The 23,108-nt window shown below is 32.9% G+C and overlaps 1 protein-coding gene across 4 annotated transcripts in view; it reads left to right on the forward strand.

Moving 5' to 3' along the window:
- The window catches only part of Cfap47 (cilia and flagella associated protein 47), a 424,450-nt gene that overhangs the window by 371,430 nt on the left and 29,912 nt on the right, over positions 1–23,108 (forward strand). For all 4 annotated transcript variants that reach the window (XM_058585745.1, XM_046465022.2, XM_058585744.1 and 1 more), the window contains 3 exons: positions 2,827–2,982; positions 11,097–11,268; positions 14,782–14,943. In XM_058585745.1, the coding sequence (XP_058441728.1) occupies positions 2,827–2,982; positions 11,097–11,268; positions 14,782–14,943 (490 nt within the window). The remainder of the gene's footprint in view (positions 1–2,826; positions 2,983–11,096; positions 11,269–14,781; positions 14,944–23,108) is intronic.

The following is a 23,108-nucleotide window of genomic DNA, read 5'->3' on the forward strand; positions in this document are numbered from 1 at the left end:
AGAGTGCTTACCCAGCCTTTGTGAGGCTCTGAGTTTGATCCCCAGCAACAACAACAAAAAAGAATTTGACTTATGCTGACATAAATTATGTCCACACTCTTAGAAAAAGGAGAAAGTAGTAAGTTTTGCTTGTAAATAAAATATTTCCCAAGATACATTGCTTAAAAGAAAGACCAAGATGACATATTTCCTTGGGCAGTTTAATTTTAACTGGAAAAAATCCACATACATAGTAATACCTTTAACAATACATGTCATTTGTTTCCCTTGAAATATTTTTATTCAAGTTAAAAAAATTATCAACAAATATATAAATGTTTCAAATATAATAAATTATCTTCAGAACATTTCACATACATGTCCAAATGTCTTTTATTTCATTCTATAAGATAGGTCATTGTATATTTTCCATAGAGCTGTACTATTTGAAATTTATAATACGCAGTCATCTGATAAAAGTGATGTAATAAAGCCTATACATCACGCTGTTGGAATGCTAATAGTAGTGTTGCTTGTATCCACTACAGAAACAGTCTTGTTTTTCCCAGATTAAAAACATAAAGCAGAATTTTTCAGTCTATAACAAAGCCTATGAGAACATAACAACATAAATTTCTTGCATATTTTCTTCAAAGAAAGTTAAACATGCTCCAGGGCATTTTTCCTTTGAGTCACTTTTCTTGGTAATTACTTGATTTTTAAATCAAATATGAGTTCTGTAAATAGCCCAACCTAATAGCAACATCAGTGTTCTCAAAAAGATTGCATATTAGTTACTAAATCTTTTTTTATTGAAAATCTAAAATCTGTTGGCAATTACTTTTCTCTACAAATGCCCTTGAGAGGCAAGTTGGTTTAATTTTATACATACATATTATTTGTGCTTTTGTACAGTCCATTCTCCACTTTTTCATTTAATAACTAATCAGATATAAACTACTACTTTCCTTGCTCAGTTTTATCACTGTCAAAGTTCATTATTTCTTTCCTTTTTCGTGTATCTATCACTCAGATTATTTGCAAACCCAAGATGCTTTTGTTGTTCTGTGAGCCACCTTTTCTCTTTGTGCATTCTGGCCTACTACTCTCCATTGGGGCAGATAATTGGAAAAGGACTCCACTCCCTGTCACACTGTGAAGACAATGGAAAATGAACCTGCTGTGATTGAGTGAGCCTTGCATTGCCAGGGCACTAATTTCCTAAGGACTATAGGAAAAGACCAGTATATGATACCAATTGTAACTTTGATCACAAATTTAAATGTCCAATTTAATGCTTTAAGACTGAACTTAATTATAACTAGAAAAGCTTGTACAGTTTTTCCAGCCATTTCACCAATGATCTTCTTTAAATTACATCTAACTTTTTACCCTTATTATACATCCACATTGTTTATTGTGAGTCCATATTGTTCAATAAAAATCTACATAAATTTAATGAAAAATTAACTTATTACAGTATTTTATATTGCAATATCATATGTATTGTGAAAACATATATCTGAGGACATCAATTAATTTTGCAGTTTATATGAATGTATTATTATTGATACCATAAACCATCCCATAATACATTTCAAAGCTTTTTTATATTAATTCCCTTTTCCCCTTATATTCAATTTAGATTCTACATGCATTTGACTTAATAAAAGTAGAATATATTATGTTTGAAAGAAATGATATTCTTATTTATGTGGACTCTAGTAGGCATGGCCTCATGGTACCATAGAGTTAATGCCAAAAAAATATATTAATACTTCTTTTTATAATTAGTGATTGCACATATAAATAATATTTTGATTTCTAATAAGATAATTGAAAGCTTTTCTTGTACTTTCTATATGAAATTATTAGAATTAAATATAAGATAAATCTTTAATGCTGTATTTTAAATATGCAGTTAAATTTTAACATTGATTTTAAATAATTTATTATAATTTTGTTTTTCACTACTAAAAAAGGTACATTTTGTAAATTTAAAAAAGTAATTCAAATGAAAATTTAAGCAGGGTGTGGTGGTGCACAACTGTACTCTCAGCTACTCCAGTGACGGAGGCAGGAAAATCACAATTTGAGGTCAGCCTAGGCAACATGACAAGATTTTGTGTCAAAATAAAATATAAGAAAGAAAAGAATGGGGGTATAGCTCAGTGGTAGCTTGACCCTGGGTTGAATCCCAGTACTGAAAAAAAAAAGAAAATTTAAATATTTTACTTAAATAATTTAAATGTGAATTTTAATATGCCTATAAATAAATCTAATAGAAATATTTTAAAGGTTATTACAAAATAAATGTTACTAAACTCATTTGAAGCCATTTTCTATAATATATAAAAGTATATAATATATAAAAATGGAACTTGATATTACCAAATGAACATCCAGATTTTTAAAAAAATACAAATTTAAATGTCCACAATTGCCGTTTGAGTTATTGATATGGCTATTTCAGTTTCTGAATCAAATTTCTGCATTCTAATGTAGTCTTTTGTAATCTAGTATATATATATATATATATATATATATATATATATATATATATATATATATATATATATATATTACAGATTTACCTCTTGTCATACTGTTTTTAAATATTTCTTTAATATTCATACTTGTTTCATAGATGTCAATATATGTAGATATTGCATCAGTGGTTTGTGTGTGTGTGTGTGTGTCTGTCTGTCTGTCTGTTAAGGCCAGATAATGAGAATTTAAAGTATTTCAAAATAAGTTTTATTTTTCATGACATGGTTCATTTTATTCTGTCAAGAATGATCATATAACCTAATAGTTAATTTAACTGAAAATATTTCTCTCCTATAGTTGTCATAAAATGTCAATCCAGGAAGCGAGTAGAAGAGAAGATGGAAGTCACACTTATTGGTGATTTTTTTGGACCAAGTCCTGCCCCAGAATTGACAGAATTTTTAGTGCTTCCAAAAAGAAATTCATATAGTAATGCTTTTGAAGATTTCATTGGTAAGAGAAACATAATTATGGATATAAAAAATAAATAAATTAAAGCTCATCTTGAATCATAGGTTGCTGACTGCTCAGTTATAAAGAATCATGCCCATTTAATTTTTTTATTTAATATTTTATAGTTTTTAAATTTTTTTAAGTTATAGATGGATACAATACCTATAATTTTTTTTATTTTTATGTGGTGCTGAAGATCAAACCCAGTGCCTCACACATGCCAGACAAGTGCTCTACCACTAAGCTACAACTACAGCCCCCCATTTAATTTTCATTTACAATATAATATTTAAGTTAGTGCTTAAAGACTGCTCTATTATGCTTGTTGTTTCCACATAGCAGTTAGCTCAAAAATGACAATAGTTATGTTATTGTTGGATTTATAAGACATGGATTGTGATTCTGTCAACGATGAGAAAGGAAAAAGCTATAGTAACTGTAATTTCTACTTCTTCTCAACTTTAATTTGTTCCAAAACTCTGTCTTCCGATTTAAGGAATCTGATTGAAGCTATAACTTACAGTTTTAAATTTAGAAACAAAATCTTGAATGAATGTATCTTATTTAAAATATAGAAAAATGGACAAATTAAATGCAATGCCCAAATGGTTTTCAGATAATAAAGTTAATTAAGTTTATTGTATGCTTTTACTTTGTATTCCATATTTTTATGTAAAATCTCAAATTACTTTAATATATGTTACAAGTAGAGCATCCCTAATCTAAAACCTCAAATCCAAACTGCTCCAAAGTCTGAAACTTTTTGAGCACCTATGTGATGCAAATAATTGGTATATCACATGGCACTGAGTGAGAGCAACAGGATGGAGTAAGGAGATCTGGACCCTCCTCCTATCCACACATACGAATTCAGCAGCAATTCATGGACAAATTTCCTTTTTAAGAAAGCAGTAATGATTTTAAAGGTTCCCTGCACCTTAGTGGAATGTGTAACCAGACTCATCAAAGCCTGTAGGGAGATTTGGAACATGCTCTTTTCAGAGATCTTGTCCATTTCAAAGGACTTCTCATGATGATGGTCCTGGCAATGATTTCATAGATATAACCAAAATCACAGTAGACAAAACAATCATCAACAAATAGGACTGAATCAAACTCAAAAGCTTCTTTAAAGTAAATAATGAACATGATGAAAACAAGCAGCCTAGAATGAGAGAAAATATTTACAAATCACCTATCTGGTAAGGGGTTAATCTGGAAAATACATAAGGAACTCCTACAACTCAATAAAAAAAGGCCTAAAACCAGTTTTTAAGACATGCTAAAGAACTTTGATAGACATTTCTCCAAAGAATGTACAATGGCTATGTGAAAAATAGGCAACATTACTAATCATCAGGGAAATACAAATCAAAACCACCATGACATATCAGCATGACTATTATTCTTTTTTAAAATGCAAATAGAAATGAGTGTTGGCAAGGATGTGGGGAAACTTTTTTAAACTTTACACACTGCTGTGAAGAACAAAGAATGGTGCAATTGCTACTAAAAATAGTATGAAGGCTCCTCAAAAAAATAAAAATAGAACAATTGTATGATCTAGCAATTCTACCTCTGGATACTTAACCGAAAGAATTGAAATCAGGATCTCAAAGAGATATCCATATTTCCATATTCATTGAAACATTATTCACAGTAACTAAGATATAGAAACAACCTAAATGTCCATCAACAGATGAGTAGATAGAAAAAAATGTGGTATAAACATACAATGGAATGATATTGAGTTTTTTTTTTTTAAAGGAAATTCTATTGTATGTAAGAACATGAGTGAAACTAGAGGACTTTATAGTAATTGAAATAGCCAACTACAGAAAGACATACTACTTTATAATAAATTTAAATTAGTCAAATTCATAGAAACAGAGTATAACAGTAGTTGCCAGGGTATGTAAGGAGGGAGAAATGGGTATAAAGTTTCAGTTGTGCAAGATGAATAAGTTCTAGAGACCTATTGTACAGCATAGTGCCTACAGTGAACAATAGTGTATTGTGCTTTTAAAAAAATTTATGAAGAGTGCAAATATCATGTTACACTAAGTGTAAAGGAAGCTACAGAAATAGACCTAGGGGCCTTTTCTGCTTGTCTCACTACTTTAAATTGCCTAAGTTGTACTTTGTCAGGTTGTAAACCATAGAATCCCTAATTCTGCTAATTAAATTGATTAAAGCTTACTACCAGAAAAAAAGCATATCCTCCAAAATAATCAAGGTCTGTCAGGAAGCTACTTCCATCATTTCAGAAACATTGAAAGTCATATTAAGAAAACAATCTCTCAAGTAGCTCTTGAAAATACATATTTTGATATGACTCTCATTTTACTGCTTCATTACTTTTCATGATGAAAAAGAATACCTAATATTGAAAATAACTACATGGAAGGTTTGCAAGCTTTTCTCCACCCATTATTCTCTCTAAAATATCCTTTTTCTCTGTTCAATACCCCAAACTCAACAAGCTCATCTGTTTTTCTCTACATTTTAATTTGTAAATCTCTTTTATTGTTTACATGAAGTGTGTTTTGCTGTATAGAAATGAATCAGTTCCCTCCCGATTTAATATTTTCTGTCTCTATGGTATCTAAATATTTGATAAATTAGTTGACCTCATCCTCTTCTTAAGGGTATATGGCAATAAGTTGTTTTCTTTCCCTGCCCTATTTCAAGGACATAATGAACGTGCTTGCACTCTATATTTGTTTTGGCCCTCCCTTCCCGCCTATTTTCTTTTTGAAGGGACAATTCTGACTGATAAGTCTGAATGCTATTTTAGTCTTTAGTATATGCAAAAGCAAATTGACTGTTTCCCCCTTGTGTAATTTAATTACAGTGCATACCACACATGAAATAATATCCAGGAGTTATGTTGTCCAGGCCATTTTCTGCTTCCTGTTATCTCTTAAGTCTCTTAGGATGGAAATTAAAGCACTCTTCTGTGGCTTGGACTCTGATTGGATTTTCGGAGTGAAATTTAATCACATCCTTTTCTTCTCTCATCTGAGTTTAAAACTAACTGAGGAACAGATGTAGAAATAAGGCAGATGGAGACCAAAGTGTTAGCTTTATTAATTATAAATATGAATTTGAAAGTGAGATGGCTCTATGGACTTATTTGAGCTTATTAGTACCTTCCACAGTAACAATTGCATTCATAGCAAACTGACCAGTTGTAGACTCCCTGCAGAGACAAACAATCTACACATGAGGGAGGAAAATAAAGTATGAATCCTAGATTCAAAACATTGGGGAAGAAAGAGAGAGGCTGGCTCATGTGCTCATGTTCCATTTCCATTTTTCATTAGTGACTGGATTCACTAGTCAGATATGTTGCTTTTACTCTAAGGGCAAGTCATGATAGAAGAGACAGGTCGAAGCTGATTTTTTCCCCCTACTATGTCCCCTCACCCTTTCGTGTGTGAATAGGCCTCTCTGTGATAAGTAGGAGTAGTTAAGAATCCCCAGCATTCTCTTCCCATCACCCACCCTTTATCTTTATCATATATTTTTTAAACCAAAGAAAAATACTAAGCCATGTTAAATAAAAATGCTGTGACCTCTCTACCTGAACTCCTCATACTCATCTTTGAATTAACTGGGATTGGTTGCTTTTATACCTTTATCATTGAACAACATTCTAGCAAGCATCTTTGCTACTAGATATTATTCTCGGTCCCAAAGATGCCAAAATTAACAAGACACAGACTCGGTTGTCAAGGGATTAAGAAAAACCCTATTTAATATGTTGGATTTGTATGCCTATATTATACAAATCAATTGATGTTACCCTACTGGGATATTATCATACTTCTCTTTTTAGACTGTAGTTTGTAATGTCACTTCTAGAAGATTACAAATCATTCTCTCTGGGCAGGATATCCCCTGTAATTGTATTTCTTCTTCCTAAGTAGTTCTTGGCCCATGTGTTGTTTGTGCTTCTCTAGGGATTTGTTCAGTGACTTTCTCTATAGGACTTTTTAATCTAGGAGTAGTTTCACTATGTAATTGTCCATCAGAATCATGCTTTTTATTTCCCAGGTGTTCTATAATTCAAAACTTTTGTTCTTAAATTAAGCTGTTATATTTTTGTCTGATTTGCTGATTTGTGTGTCACAATTGTCTCATTTCACCCTAGGCTAATCACCTTGCTATCTTTTTTGAATGCTGTATGTAAACTCCCATGTCAGATTTGGTCTATAATCACAAATATATCTTGAGGAACTTTTCAGTGATACTCTTGTGAGCCCACATTGGCCTCCAGTCTTTAAAGCTTTTCTCTGCTCCTCTTCACTTTATTTTCTCTGATCAACTCCTGTCCTACCTGCTCTAATAAGAATACCCTTAAGAATACTGTCAACCTCTCAGGCATGGTTGTGCGTACTTGTAATCCCAGAGGCTTGGGAGGCTGAGGCAGGAGGATTGTGAGTTCAAAACCAGCCTAAGTGAATGTTCTCTCTGATAAGTGGATGCTGAACCATAATGCGGGGGGGGGGGTCTTTAATTGGGCAAAGGGGAGGGAGGATAGAAGAGGGAGCATGGGGACAGGAAAGATGATAGAATGAGATGGATATCATTACCCTAGGTACATGTATGACTGCACATTTGGTGCAACACTACATATGTATAACCAGAAAAATGAAAAGTTGTGCTGCAATTGTGTACAATGAATCAAAATGCATTCTGCTGTCATATATACCTAATTATAATAAATAAATAAATATTTTTAAAAAACTGTTTTAAAAAAGCCAGCCTAAGAAACGTAGTGAGACCCTGTCTCAAAATATAATGTAAAAAGGCTCAGTAGTTAATGCCCCTGGGTTCAATGCCCGGTACTAAAAAAACAAAACAAGAGAGAGAATACCATCAGCCTTACTTTTCCTGTATACCTAATATAATGGACAAATTTGTGCTCATAGCTTAGTCTGTCAGCAAATTGAAGGAGTTTTGCTCTTGGTATTAATTTACTATCTTACTAATGGTCCCTTTTCTCCATCTCTGTTGTTTGCTGTCATCCTCTGACAAGAATATAAATATCTGAGTGCTGTAATGTGGAAATAATAATAGTATTCCTCTTATAGAGTTTTTTGAGGATTAAATGTATAAACGCATGTGAAATCTTTAGAAAATGCCTGGTTCTCAATGTGTGCTCCATAAGTATAAGATACTACCATTGTTATAATTTAAAGCTCTGGTTGGGTATTATGGGATAGAATGTACTAGAAGGTACATTTTGAATAACTGACAAATGACATTTTGAAATGAAAACCTAATCCTCTCAATTGCATTCAATGATTTTTCTCAGAAGTATACAAAAGAATCATCTATGAAAAAAGTGCAAAGACATGATGCCTAAATGTTGGAAAAGATCTGAAATTGGATGATAATCACCAGTTCCCTCTCATCATTCTTAGAAATCATTCCCAAACCCCAACATGGTCTAGCTCTTGCTTATTTTGTTAGCTGCATTTTTTGTACAAGGTCCTCCCACTCTGTCTGCTCCACCCACATAAATTCTTCCTCAATGGGCCTTCCTGGTTTATGCACCATGAACAATTCCCATAGATCTCTTCAATGAATAGAAGTTTCCTCCCTCACTCACCCTTCAGTTTTGGTATATTGGTCTCCTCCACAGGAATCCTTAGTAATCAAGTCTCCAAGACAGTATTACTCTCATAGCCTCCTTTACTTCTCTGTGGTAGCAGTTACTACAGAAATAATTTAAAATTAGTGTTCATATTAGCAACTGTCAGTTCCTTCCCTTGATCATAAGCTCTGGAGGGGCAAGAACTATACCTTTTCTTACACTGATTCCTCCTTGTCTCACCTTTTGTCTCCTAGCCAATAAGCATGAATGTATCTTATACTAACAGAACTTTTTTATGAATTTAATTATGACATCCATAATAACAGATCTCTAGAGGTGGTTCAAAGCTTCTGAAACTAAAATTAACTTCTCATTCCCTAGTTTCATTCTGCAACCACCATTCCCAGAAAGGATTCAATAATTAAGCAGAAACAGATGCCGAAAGCAGATACATGAGGTGGGATGGAAAGGGAGAGAAAAGGGAAATTGCATGGTAATGGAGGGAGACCCTCATTGTTATACAAAATTACATATAAGAGGTTGTGAGGGGAATGGGAAAATAAACAAGGAGAGATATGAATTACAGTGGATGGGGTAGAGAGAGAAGATGGGAGGGGAGCGAGGGGGGATGGTAGAGGATAGGAAAGGTAGCAGAATACAACAGTTACTAATAGGGCATTATGTAAAAATGTGGATGTGTAACCGATGTGATTCTGCAATCTGTATTTGGGGTAAAATTGGGAGTTCATAACCAACTTGAATCTAATGTATGAAATATGATATGTGAAGAGCTTTATAATGTTTTGAACAACCAATAAAAAAAATTAAAAAAAAAAAAAAAAAATTGTATTCTTGGATCTATTTAAACTAGGCCTCTTTTTTGTTTGTTTATTATACTGCCTCTCACTAGAAAGAATATTAGGTGGCTAAAAATCTTTGATCTTTCAACACATACATTCTGATTTGTAAGAATTAAAGACATAACAGAAAATTCATAAATAGACTAAAAAATGTGGATATGTAATTGTGGCTTTCTCTGTAAAATTACATCTCCGGCTAGGAAAATATGTAAGCTAAATTGCACTGTTACCTCATTTTATTCCACCACCTGGTGGATTTTAGCAGCTATTCCAAGAGCAATAAAATTTTAAGCCTGGCATTATTTACTAAAAAAAAAAAAAAAAAAAAAAAAAAAAAAAAGACATGCTTTAAAAAAAAAAAAGAAAACTTTAGCTGGGGGTGTAGCTCAATGGTAGAACACTTTCTTATCATGCAGAAGGCCTTGGCTCTCAAGCTCCAGCACTTTAAAAAAAATCTTTATTATGTTATTTGAATAAAATGGAAGCTCATCTCTCCTAAAACACTTCAATATTCTTAAACGTTATTTTCTCTGCATGGATTATGTATTCCTATGGAACATTTCCATATTCCAGTGTCAGAACAAGTAGACACATTATATGTAGACACACTGATTTTGCTATTTCAGAGATGGTTATGACAGGGATAATAATTTATAATTTTGGTCATTTGAAGATCAGAAATTTAGGAGATTAGAGATTTATTCTTATGTGTGCTGTCATAGCCAAGCTTTCATTTAGAGTTTAGTAGAAAATTTAACATTAAGTACTTCTAAAAAGTGGTCTGGTGTTGTCTATTAAAATTGGTTAGAAAGTGCTATATATTCTGAATTAAAGTAATATAATAAGGAATAGCTTTATACACCAGAGATAGACTTTAGAAGTGAGCTTAGTTGTGGATTAAGTGAAGTCATGATTCTTTGATCTTTCTTCTATTAACCACATTCAATAGACTTCTTGATTTGTGGTTTGAGCCCCTTACATGTAAATGAAGAGTAAATTTAATACAGATTTTTGCCATTTATCTCCATTATAATCCTGAATTTAGGATATTCTTCTTCTGCAGTGGACAAAACTCTAATATTAGTTACCTCTGGTAACCTGCTGGTTAAAAAAAATGTTGCTAAACATATTGTCTTTAAATTTTAAGACTAAAACATAAAGAACACTCTTTTATTGAAATATATCTGAAATTGAGAATTCTGATCTAATAATTTGAGATGCTGTTTTGGAATTGTTTAAATTGAATTAAATTTAAATCTTTTTATATATTTCACATCTATAGCTTTTAATATACATTTATAATATAGAGTACATCTCATGTCATTTTTTATTTCATAGTTAATATTGACCATTAATTTCTATTGGGCTTTTCCTACTCCATAATCCAGAACTGTAAGGATTTACGAAGGGCAAGAATTGTCTTCTATGTTACTTTTTACATTCATTCATTTATTTATTTATCTTTTAATAAAATATACATAGTATTATATAGCTGAAAATGTACTAGACATTATGAACACAGAGCTAGATAATTATGGCCTCTCCCTTCCACTAAATACCTATGCATGACTTGTGTTGATATATAAATTGATGTTCAATCTCTGCATATTTAATTAAATTGAAATATATTTTAATCTTGATTTTCCTAGCAATTCCTAAACTACGTGAATTTGAATATGAAATAGAGTTTGAAAATGAAGTTATGAAGTCTAACTTGGAATCCTGTTTGGCTTTATATTTGATCAAAAAAAGTTATAATATCAAACACCAAATGATATCATTGGTCTTCAATCTGACATTTACACCAAAGAAACCATTGAGGTAAACCTGCTTTACTTCTCTTTTTCTTTAAATAATATTATTATTCTCAACTAACTAAATTATCTAATATTGCTAACTAAACCAATCTAACTAAATTAAATGTTTGGTTTTTATTTCCATCTTTCAATATTTGGATCATATTACTTCTTTGATGCTATTAAGGGAAATGTTTGGGGCTCAATTATTTTCAGCTAATAAACTATGAAAAATATTCTAATGTCTAATGGTTGGAAGTCTAAGCTATTTTTCAGAAACTGACCTCCCTAAGTCATTAGAGTGTCCTTTTAACAAAAGATAACAATTGCCTATTTTATAATATCTTTTTTAAAGAAACTGACCAAGGGATGTACAATGGCAACATATTTCTTGATGCTGCTTTCCAGAACAGAACCAGTTCAGATGATGAGAATGCCTACATTATGTTCTACATTGCAACTGCTTTCATTACCCTTTACCACTTAACACCATAACATTACACATCTGTTACTAAGACGTATGTGGATGTGTAAGAATAGTAGGCTTTGGATGTTTCCCCTTTAGGAAATCTCATCCAATGTCTTTATATTTACTCTTTGGGCTACTGACACTTAGCATTTATAAATATTATATGTATGTCAAATCTGAGATAGGGATTTATTTGTGTCTGAATGCAGAGATACTGATCAGAATCAATATATACAAAATATAAAACTTGGTAATGCACAAAACATCTGAAAATATTACTTGTGCTTTAATTGCCTCTAAACTTTGCAACTATGTATTTGATATAGGTATGCATATATTTGAAGTGGCTATGAATATGTATTCTAATAACAAAATAATACTAGAATCATTTTCAGGAAGCAGTAATAAATGCAAGCTACAAGAAAATAGTGCACTATAAATGCTGACATTGCCCTCTTTTCCATTTCATTTTTGTAGTTTTCTATGTTCATTTGCTAGTATTTTTTATTTAGTTATGTAATTTCATTAGTTTAATGATATGGAATATTCAGCAACAGCTAGAAGGAGAACAATATTATCATTGGTGAATATGTAACACAGGTCTAAACAAGTTTTTTAAATTGAGAATTTTTATCATTCGTCATGTTTTATCTACAGAAACACTAATTATCTTAGCTTGACATTTTTCTGGAAAATTTTACCTGTTGAAGAGCTGAACATAATGAGAACCCCAAATTCTGATGCAGTTTGGAGGAGATAATTTAGAATAGATGATATCACATATATACATTGCTATGAATCTGTGCCATCTGTGAAATTAAGTAGTCTTCCCCTCTATGGCCCTAAAATGTTGACATGGTAATTTCATGCTAACTCAAAGAATTGACCTGTTGAATGGAAGTATTCAGCAATAGTCATTTGAGTACGTATACTACTTTACTAAAAAATCATTTAATTTCTACAAAGAAACAAAATTCCTGCACTTTTGGAGTGTTTCACTCAGTGAGAGTGACAGATAACAGAAATAAATGTATAAGTAAGCAAGCAAATTTCAGAATGTCCTGAGAAGGAAATAAATAGGGTAAATAGAACTATTGAAAGATCTGCTTCTGACAAGGGGGATTGTTAGGCTTCTATGAAGTGATGTCTGAATTAAAATCTTATGGCTGATAACAGCTGGGAAGAGCATTTAAGGTGAGGAAAGAATAAATGCAGAGACATGAAACGAGAAATTTTTGGCATGAGCAATGAATAGTAAGAAGGCCAATGCTTCTCTAATATATTGAACAAAGGAGGAAATAAGATTGGAAAGAGTAGTTGAGTTCTTATCATTTAGGGTTTTGATGCAATAGGTCCATATTTATGCTAGAAACAATAGGAAACTATTGAAGGACAAATATTTGGAGAATTGATTTAGGAAAACATGTATACATCATTCATAAAATGAATGGATGATGTTGGATGGTAATCTGATGTAACTTAACAATTGTGTTTTATACACATCAGTACCTGTTCATTTATTTCTACCATTCCCTGTTTGAAATATATTTGTGACAGTTCACTGGAAGAGACATAGTAAAATATGAAAAACCAAAATAAAACAATAGCTCTAAATTATGGAAGTTCTCTCTCTTCCTTGTAAGACAGAAAAAATAGAAGTGTGAAAATTAAGTCTTGAAAACAGTACAGAGAGGAATATAGTTTTACTTTCTATAACAAGAGTGTATGAGAGAGTATACATTTAGGATTTATATTTTAGATATTTTAACTTTAATGATATATCACTAGACATTGGCTAAGTTATACTGCGTAGTATTCCATTTTTTCTATATAATGCACTTTTTTTAACCAGCACTCTATTGAAAGAACAATTTAAATTTTTGCTCCCACTTTTTTCTTTTTTGACACCAGGGATTGAACCCAGGGGTTCTTTACCACTGAGCCACATCCCCAGCCCTTTTTATTTTTTATTTTGAGACAGGGTCCCACTAAATTGCTTAGGGCCTCACCAAATTGCTGTAGCTGGCTTTGAACTTGTGATCCTCCTGCCTCAGCTTCCTGAATCATTGGAATTATAGGTGTATGCTACCACTATGCCCAGCCACTCCCACTTTTTTGGCAATATAAACAATGCTATAAAAAATGCAGCAATAAACATGATACATATCACTTGAACTATTGGAAGCATATCTCTAGGGAAATTACTGAGTGGAATTGCTGGTTTACTGTGTGTAGTGTTCAAATTTGGTAAAATATTGACTAATTGCTGCCCAAATGACTAACCAATTTTATACACCTACTTACAAAGGAAAAGAGTTTCCAGTGCTGTCCTTTCTGACACTTTTAGGTAAGCAGTTTTAGATTTCATTTTTCAATCCTGAATTAGGATTTGAAACCACATTCTTGCACATTTGAGTCATTTCCACTATAGGCAGGCAAACAAACAAAACCATTGTTCAACTCCAACTGCTATCCTCTCTCTCCATTCTTCACCATAGCCAAATGCTTTCAAAGTCTACCTTTGGATTTTATTCCTTAACTTAACTGCCTTTCAATGATATGCTATTCAGTAGGGTGTATGTGATCTTTACCAATTAGTTTACTTTTAAAAAAGATTCAATTAATTTGGAACTTTTCAGATGTTAACAAACCATATTTCTGACAATGATTCATTTTGACAGAAAATTCCCAAATGGAATTTTATTATAAAACTTGAAACCATTTGCCCAATCTACCCTTACATTCTTCAGTACTATGATATTCTATGGTGGTTATAAAAATTTGCACAGTTCTTTATGCATAAACTACTGATTTTTAGAACATAAATAAATACCAGATAAGATGTGCTACAAAATAATTGCCTCAAAGGGATAATGACAATCTAAACATTATCTACAAAGTATTTCTAAAATGTAATTAACAGTCATCTGCATTATGTAAGAATTACATGACCCAGTGCTTTTGCTGAAACCTCAAAGTTTACTTACATTTTGATCTTAGATATTGATTTGCTATGTTTGTTCTCTTGTGTTTCTATAGTAGCTTTTAAAATCTCCTTTTATATTCAAGGTCTCATATTACACTGAAAATAGAGTGCTTAACAGATGGAATCTGGAAGTTTCCCATGCTGTTGATTGCTACTAAGCCTGAAGTGGATGATGTCATTGACATTGAAGGAATTGGTTTACTTAAGGAATCTACCACTGACTTTAGACTGACAAGTCAGACAAGGTAATGTATCAAGCAAAAAATATGTAACTGGTTTTATTAATGTAATTTATGCTGAATTATGGAATAAAATTTAAGATAGAAAATCCTATAGGTCATGTTTTCCTGGTTAAGCCTGAGTGGTATTGCTGCTGTGATTCAAAGCTTTATAGATTTCATAAATATTTATTTAAAACTTGGAATATAGAGTCTACAATGGGAAGATTAGAAAAGAGAAGCAAAGATAAATATTTAGACATTTGAATTTAAGATAATATTTCTATTTGTTTTCAAAAGATGTTTCAATATATTATTTCAAAGATAGATGGATCATTTTTCAGTAAATTTTAATGGTATTAGGAAATCAAATGGTTTAACTAAGTATAGATACTTGAGTAGCCTATACAGATTCACTTTGTAGCCAACTCTTGTTCTCAAACCTAGTCTCAGGAAAACACTGATTTCTTTTCTATCTCTTCAGCATTGCCTTTTCTGGATATTTTATATCAATGAAACCACATAATATGTGGTCTTTCACATATAATTTCTTACATTGTTTTTATCTGAAGTTCAGTAGTTTTCATGAAAAAGTACCTCTCGGTCTGTTGTTTGCATTTGGTCAGTTTCCAGAGTACTGAAATTGTTGTTTTTAATGGTTGTTCATCTTACAGTTACTACTGGGGGAGAGGATTTGTTTACCTCATCCAGTCCAGTGGAAGAGAATTCTGTATATTTTAAATTACACTAGAGTTTCATATGAATGCTCCCTGAGATTTTGTACTTAAAGTACTAAGATCTGTTGCTAATTATTTTAATTTTACTTTACTACAGCGTTCATGTAAGTCAGATTCCTTCTTTTTTTTAAGGAAAATTTATTTTGACTCATGGTTTCAGGGGTTCAGTCCATGGTAGTTCACTCCATAGCTTTGGGCCTAAGGCAAGGCATGGCATCATGGTGGAAGGGCGTGGTAGAGGAAAGCAGCTCAGAGCGTGGTGCCAAGGAAGCAGAGAAAAAGCATACCCCCAGATACCAGTCTCCTTCAGTCACACCCTATCTACCTGGAGTTGCAGCCCACCTAATCCATTTAAGAGGATCAATTCACTGATTAGGTTACAACTTTTATAATCTAATCGTTTCACCTCTGAAAATTTTTCCATAGTCTCACACATGAGCTTTCACAGGATGCCTCATATCTAAACCATAATGTTCCACCCCTGGTTTCCCAAAGCTGATGCCCATCTCACAGTGCAAAATATATTCAGTCCATTTCCAAGAGTACCCATAGTCTTAACATAAGTTACACCATTACCAAAATTTCAAGTCCAAAATCTCTTCTGAGACATGAATGAAACTCTTAGCTCTTTTCTACTATACAGATCAAAAGGAAGTTACAGGGGCCAGGGTTATAGCTCAGTGGTAGAGTGCTTGCCTAGCATGCATGAGGCACTGGGTTCGATCCTTGGTACCATATAAAAATAAGCAAATAAAATAAATGCATTGTGTCCATCTACAACTAAAAAAATATTTTTTTAAAAAAGCAAGTTATATATATTCAATACATAATGGCACAAAATAAACATTTCCATTCCACATGAGAAATAGAAGCACATACAGAAGGGATGAGACCAAAATAATACCAAAATCCAGCTGGGCAAACAAATTCTGTAGCTCCATTTCAAGTATCTAGGGCAAATGGCATTGTGATATTCTGTTCAAGGAGTTTATGCAGCTCTGCCCCTATGTCCTTGCTTGTTGCAGTCCACATGGCCTCTCTCTTGTCTTGTTTCTGCTCCATTCCTACTTCTTTCTTCAGCAGATGTCACATGTTACTGGCCTTTCTTAATCTCAGGGGTCTCTGTTGCACCTTTGGCTTCCTTCTCACTTCTTCACATATTACCCTCTCCCAGGCAGCCCACAGGAAATCTATTTCTACCGCACTTTTCCTGGCCTCCCAGGCCTTCCTTTGAAATCTCGGTGGAAGCCTTCATGACTTTCAGCATTCTGTATGCCTTCAGACTTCGCACCATGTTGTTCACACCAAGATCTGCCACTTTCTCAAGTAGTTGCCAGACCTTCTGGGACCACGGATGCAATTGCCTCCAAGTACCTGGGTGGCTGATCACAGTGAAACCATGACCCCCTGTGCAAGCAGAGTGCCTATATGGGCTCTTATCAAAGGAATTTACTTTTACACTTTTGAGCCTAAAATGGGTGTGGTCTTGCCAAGATGCCCTCAAACCATCTTTCCTATTGTTGCTAGGCAAAGTTAGTGACTGTAATCTCTTTAACAGCCACAAGTTCTTTAGCAAATCACTAGTCTTATACTTTTCTGGCCAAACTGCAAGTTTTTCAAATTTTTCTGTTGTGCTTTCTGCTCCTGATTATGACAGTAAATTTGGCTAAAGCTACTAGCAGTTCTCATGTCATCCCTGAATGCTGTGCTCCCTTGAAATTTCCTCCACCAAATTAATTAGTCCATTACCTTTAAAATCAGCCTCACATAGAGTTTCAGGATATAGGCAAAATATACACAATTTCTTTGCCAGAACGTAACATGAATGGCTGTAGTCCTGTTTGCAATAGAGTCTTCCCCCTCTGAAACCTCATGAGCCCAGTTTTCCCTGTCACAGTAATATGTTTTGGCATTCTGGTCTTCTGAGCTCCTACCAGAATCACTTACTAAGCTCTGCCTACAACATTCTAAAGCTTCTTCAGCCTGCGTCTCTAAACTTTTCAAAATCCCCCACCCCCACCCCACAGACCAGCTCCAAAGTCTTCTGAACTACATGGTCACTTTAGTCAAAGCAACAATCCCATGTCTCAGTACCAATTTGCTTCTTTCTTTGCTCTGACCAAATGTCCTGACAAGAACAACTTTAGAGGAAAAAAAGTTTATTTTAGCTTATAGCTTCAGAGTTCAGTCCATGGTCTGACAATTCCATAGTTCTGGGCCCAAGGTGACACAGAATATCTCGGCAGAAGGGCATGGCAGAGAAAATAGCTCAGGATATAGCAATAAGAAAGCAAAGAGCCAGATCCTTTCTAAATAAGAGTAAGATTGTCCACTCAACACAGAGAGCTAAACTTTGGTGAGAGGAGAAATAAGGGTTTCATATTACTGGGTCATAGTGATCTGTACAAAACCTGAGAAGCAGGAATATGAGAAAAAAGTACTAAAGTTACTATTTCTCTTTTTTATAAAACTGATCACTTGAATGTCTGTATTTCTTGATGACTACAGCTGTGCACTGTATTTGCCTCCAAAATGAATTTGCCAAAAGGACTGGATGTGCAGGCAAGCATTCTATACATTTTGGTCAAAAATGAATGACAGCAAAATGTATAGTTACCTGTTTTATTTGGAGACCAATGACACAAGGGAGAGTGACCATAAAATTCATTGTTTCCGAACTTGAACTTTCTTGAAAATTTTATTTATCAAGCACTCAATTCATAATTAGGCTCTCTGCAAATAAACTGGGACATATCTAAGCAAAACCAGCTCTTACTGTTACTGTTTTTATAGAGCATAATAAGATCTTTGCTATTTATCAAAAAAGGAATTTTAAGTCATCAAACACACTTTCATGTACTTACTCACCATTTGTATCTTCTCTTCAGTGAAATATCTACTCATTTCTTTTTTGCATTTCATAGTTGGATTTTTTTACTGTTGTTTTGAAAGTTCTTTGTAATTCTTGATATCAACCTCTTAACAGAATTTTGGGGATGCCAGAGATTTTAATCTTGTATGAAGTCCAATTTATCATTTTCCCCTTTTTGTAACATACTTCTGTAGTCATTGTCTAAGAACTCTTACCATTAAATACCAAAAACTTTCTTCTGTATTTGCTTAAAAAATTATTTCAAACTTAAAACAATAATGGAATTTATCATATATGTATGGTTGTGTTTGAAGTAGAAGCTTACTATTTTTTCTATGAATGTTCAGCAATATTTGTTAAAGGGCTGGGGTTGTGGCTCAGTGGTAGAGCGCTCGCCTCACACATGTGCGGCTCTGGATTAGATCCTCAGCACCACATAAAAATAGATAAATAAGGGTATTGTGTCCAACTACAACTATAAAATAAATATTTTTAAAAATGTATTTGTTAAAAAGACTGTCCTTCCTCCCATGAAACTGATTTTGCTACTTTGTCAAAAATTATTTATATTGATCTGGTTCTGGATTTTCAATTCTGTTCCACTTATCCTCTGCCAATGCTATACTCAAGTAGTGTGGTTCCCTCTCATATTTATTTATTTATTTTATTTATTTCCATTACCTTTCTATATAAATTTTAACATAAGCTTGTCTGTCTACAAAATTTCTTCTTTATTTTGAAAAGACTGTATTAAACCCATAGATCAAATTACTGATATCTATAATTTCCACTATAGTATTTAATATATTAGTTCACTAAATTATGTATTTACTATATTTCTGAAACTATACCATATATGGTACAGTTCTTGATTTATTTAGACCTTTGACTTTTTTGTATCAGTGTTTCCTAATTTTCAGCTTATAAATCCTGTATAAGTTTTCAATATTTATAGATAGACATTTCATTTTTGGAGTAGGTGTAAATGGCATTGTGTTTTTAATTTCAGTCTTCACATGTTTATTGCTAGTTCAGAGAGGATACAATTGATATTTTTGTATTTGCTTTATATCCTCAGAATTTGTGAAGCAATCATATATTCTATAAGCATTGTTTTTGTGCTCTGTGGCATTTCCTACATAGACATTCATGCCTCCCACAGATTTTCCAATATGTATGACTGTTTTTCCTTTTATGCCTATTGTACTGGCTAGGACTTTCAGTACTATATTGAACAAGAGTGATGAGAGTAGACATCACTTACTTCTTTCCAACTTAGGTGGAAAGCATTCAGCCTTTCACCATTAGTTGTTAGCTGTAGGATTTTTTTAAGGTGATTTTCATCAAGTCAAGGACGTTTTTCTCCATGTTGGGTTCCTAGGGCTAAAGTAAGAAATTAGCACAAAATCAGTGGCTTTAAAACAACAGAAATTTCTTTTCTCACAGTTATGGAAACTAGAAGTAAAAAATCTAGGCTTGGGCAGAGCCACATTTTCTTTATAGACTCTAGGGAAGAATCTGGTCTATGCCTTTATTTTAGCTTCTAGTGTTGATGGTGATCCTTAGGATTCCTTGGCTTGTGCACACATCACTGTACTCTCTGCCTGCATAGTCACATGACTTTCTCACTGTGTGTTTCTCTCTGAGCCCCTTCTCTTTTTATAAAAACACCAGTCATATTGAATTATGGCATACCCTAATTCAGAATGACTTCATCTTGATTGATTGCCTCTGCAATGACCCTATTTTCAAATAAGGTCATATTCTCAGGCACAAGAGATTAGGATTTGGGGAAACACAGTTTTCAGTTTTAGTATTTCTGATTTTCTGAAAGACTTTATTAAGAATGACTAGTGAATTTTGCCAAATGTTTCTTCTGCACCAGTTGATAATATCTTCCATTTTTCTTCTGTAGTCTGTTGATGTGGTGGATTGCACTGATTGAATTGCAAATATGTCTTAAACTAGATATGTATTCCTGGCATAAACCCTATTTGCTCTTGGTACACATTACCTTTTATACACTGATACACATTTGCTATAATTTGGTCATGATTTTAGTGTCTTAACCTCATGAGAGATTTTAGCCTGTGGTTCTTTGTTGTTGTTATTATTATTATTATTATTATTATCATCATCATCTCTATGTCTGATTTTGTTATCTATGTAATGTTATCCTCAAAAAAATAGTTAGGAAATAATCCCTCTTTTTCTATTCCATGGAAGATAATGTTTATAATTGGATATGATTCTCCTAGAAATGTTTGTTAGAATTAGCCAGTGAAATCATTTGGGTCTGAAGATTTTTTTCAGAAGCTTTCTAAAATTTATGATGTAATTACTTTAATAGATTTTTAATTTAATATTGGGAGAGTTTGGTAGTTTGTGTAAAGACTTATTTATAATACTCCCTTATTTTTCTGTTGATATCTGCAGAGACTATGCAATCTCTTTTATTTCTCAAATTGGTCATTTACAGCTTCTCTCTTTTATCACTGTTAGTCATCTTAGAGGTTTGTCAATTTTATTGACCTTTTTTTAAAAAACTAGCTATTTGCTTCATTGATTTTTTCCTATTGTTTTTCTGTTAGGGTTATAATAGATTTCTATGCTTATTTTTGTTTTCTTTTACTTGCTATGGATTTATTTTGATCTCTCTACTTTCTTGAAGTAGTTTAGATTATTAATTTGTGGACTTTCCTTTTTCCTGCTGTATTTACTAGTCTATTATTCCCCTTAGGGTACTGCTTTACTTGAATTTTATGGCATTGGTATGTTGTATTTTCACATTCATTCAGTTCTAAATGTACCTTTTACTTTCTTTGAGACTTCTTCTTTGACACACGGGTTATTTAGAAGAGTTTCATTTAATTTACAATCTTAAAATTTCTGTTGTCTTTCTCTTGATTTTTAGTTTGATTTCATTGTGGTTAGAAAACATACTCTGCATAAATTTAATTATTCGTGTTTCTAAGTAACCTATTTCATCAGACAGATCTATGGGTAGAAGTATAAACAAACAAAATAGAAGATGGAGTGTTCTACAAGTATCTCTTGGAGCCTGCTGTTAATTGATGATGTATTGTTCAGTTCTTATGCTTCCTTAACTGATTTTCTGTTTAATAAGTCTATCAATTGATGAAAAAGGGGTGTTGATATTCATGGATGTAATTGTAAATTTATTTATTTATTTTTCCAGTGCTTTTTTGCCATAAGCATGTCTGAAGCTCTAATTTTTTGGTGAATGAAAATATATGATTACTGGGTCTTTTTGGTGTATTTATTCTTTTATCATCTTATAATGTCCCTCCTTCTCTGACAAATATATCAGCATTGAAGTCTAGTTTAACTGATATTAATATATGTTAGAGTCTGTAAACAAGTCTGGATGGCGCCTGGCATTTTGCCAGAGGGAGTGGTTTATGAGGTGGCGCCAGCGAGCCATTAAGTGTGGAGATTCCTTATTGGTTGACTGCTGTATCGAGTTTATGTTAATTAGATAAGCTGTGTGGAATGTATAAATACCCCTCCTGTCCTACAATAAACGGCTCCCACTCCTGCTGTATCAATGTACACAAGTTGCTCGTCACCCCCCAGTTATTTTGCTGCAGCCGGACTGCGGCAAATATAGCCACTTCTGTTCTTTTAGAAATAAATATTTGTACAGTATACATTTTTCATTCTTATATTTTCAGTTTTCCTATGATATTATATTTTAGGTTACTTTTTATAAATAGCCTGTAATGTGATCATCTTTAAATCCACTTATCTCTTAATTTGTATTTGTGTCCATTTACATCATTTACATTTAAAGCGATTATTAATATTTTAGGTCTTGTTTTCACCACTTTAGTTTTCTTTTTCTGCTTGTTGATTTTTTTTTCTTATTGCTGTTTTCCTTTTCTTTCCTTATTATTGGTTACCAGAAGAATTTTTAGAATCTACTGTTTTTATGTGCTTTAAATGTATTTCATTGTGTATTTTTAACAGTTGCTGTCAGTATTACAATATTAATGATCAACAAATCACAGTCTACCGATATAAACATTTTTCTGCTTTAAGAGAAATGTGGAAACCTCACTTCCATTTTCTTCCCTCTGCCCTACTACATTTTTTGGAGAGGGGTTACCAGGAATTGAACTCAGGGGCACTCGACCACTGAGCCACATCCTCAGCCCTATTTTGTATTATATTTAGAGACAGGGTCTCACTGGGTTGCTTAGCACCTTGCTGTTGCTGAGGCTGGCTTTGAACTCGTGATCCTCCTGCCTCAGCTTCCAGAGCCACTGGGACTATAGGCATGTGCCACCGCACCCTGCTACCCTTCCACTTTTTAAATGTAAATCTCTTAAATTTTTCCACTATATACATCGAACACCATGCACAATTATGTTATAATTTTCCCTTCAGTTTTCAAATGCTTTTAAATGCTTTTCTTTAATGCATTCCATTGCTTTTCTTTCCTTCTGAAGTTCTATCTACTTTCCATCTTCATTTAATTATTTTCTACTTCAAACTGTTTTCTAAATTTATTTTTAATTTTTATTTGTTCTTTTTAGATATACATGAGAGTGTATTTTGAC

Source organism: Marmota monax, unplaced genomic scaffold, assembly GCF_021218885.2.
Source record: "Marmota monax isolate L192 unplaced genomic scaffold, Marmota_monax_Labrador192_F-V1.1 WCK01_AAM20220418_F8-fsc00158, whole genome shotgun sequence".
Taxonomy (NCBI): domain Eukaryota; kingdom Metazoa; phylum Chordata; class Mammalia; order Rodentia; family Sciuridae; genus Marmota; species Marmota monax.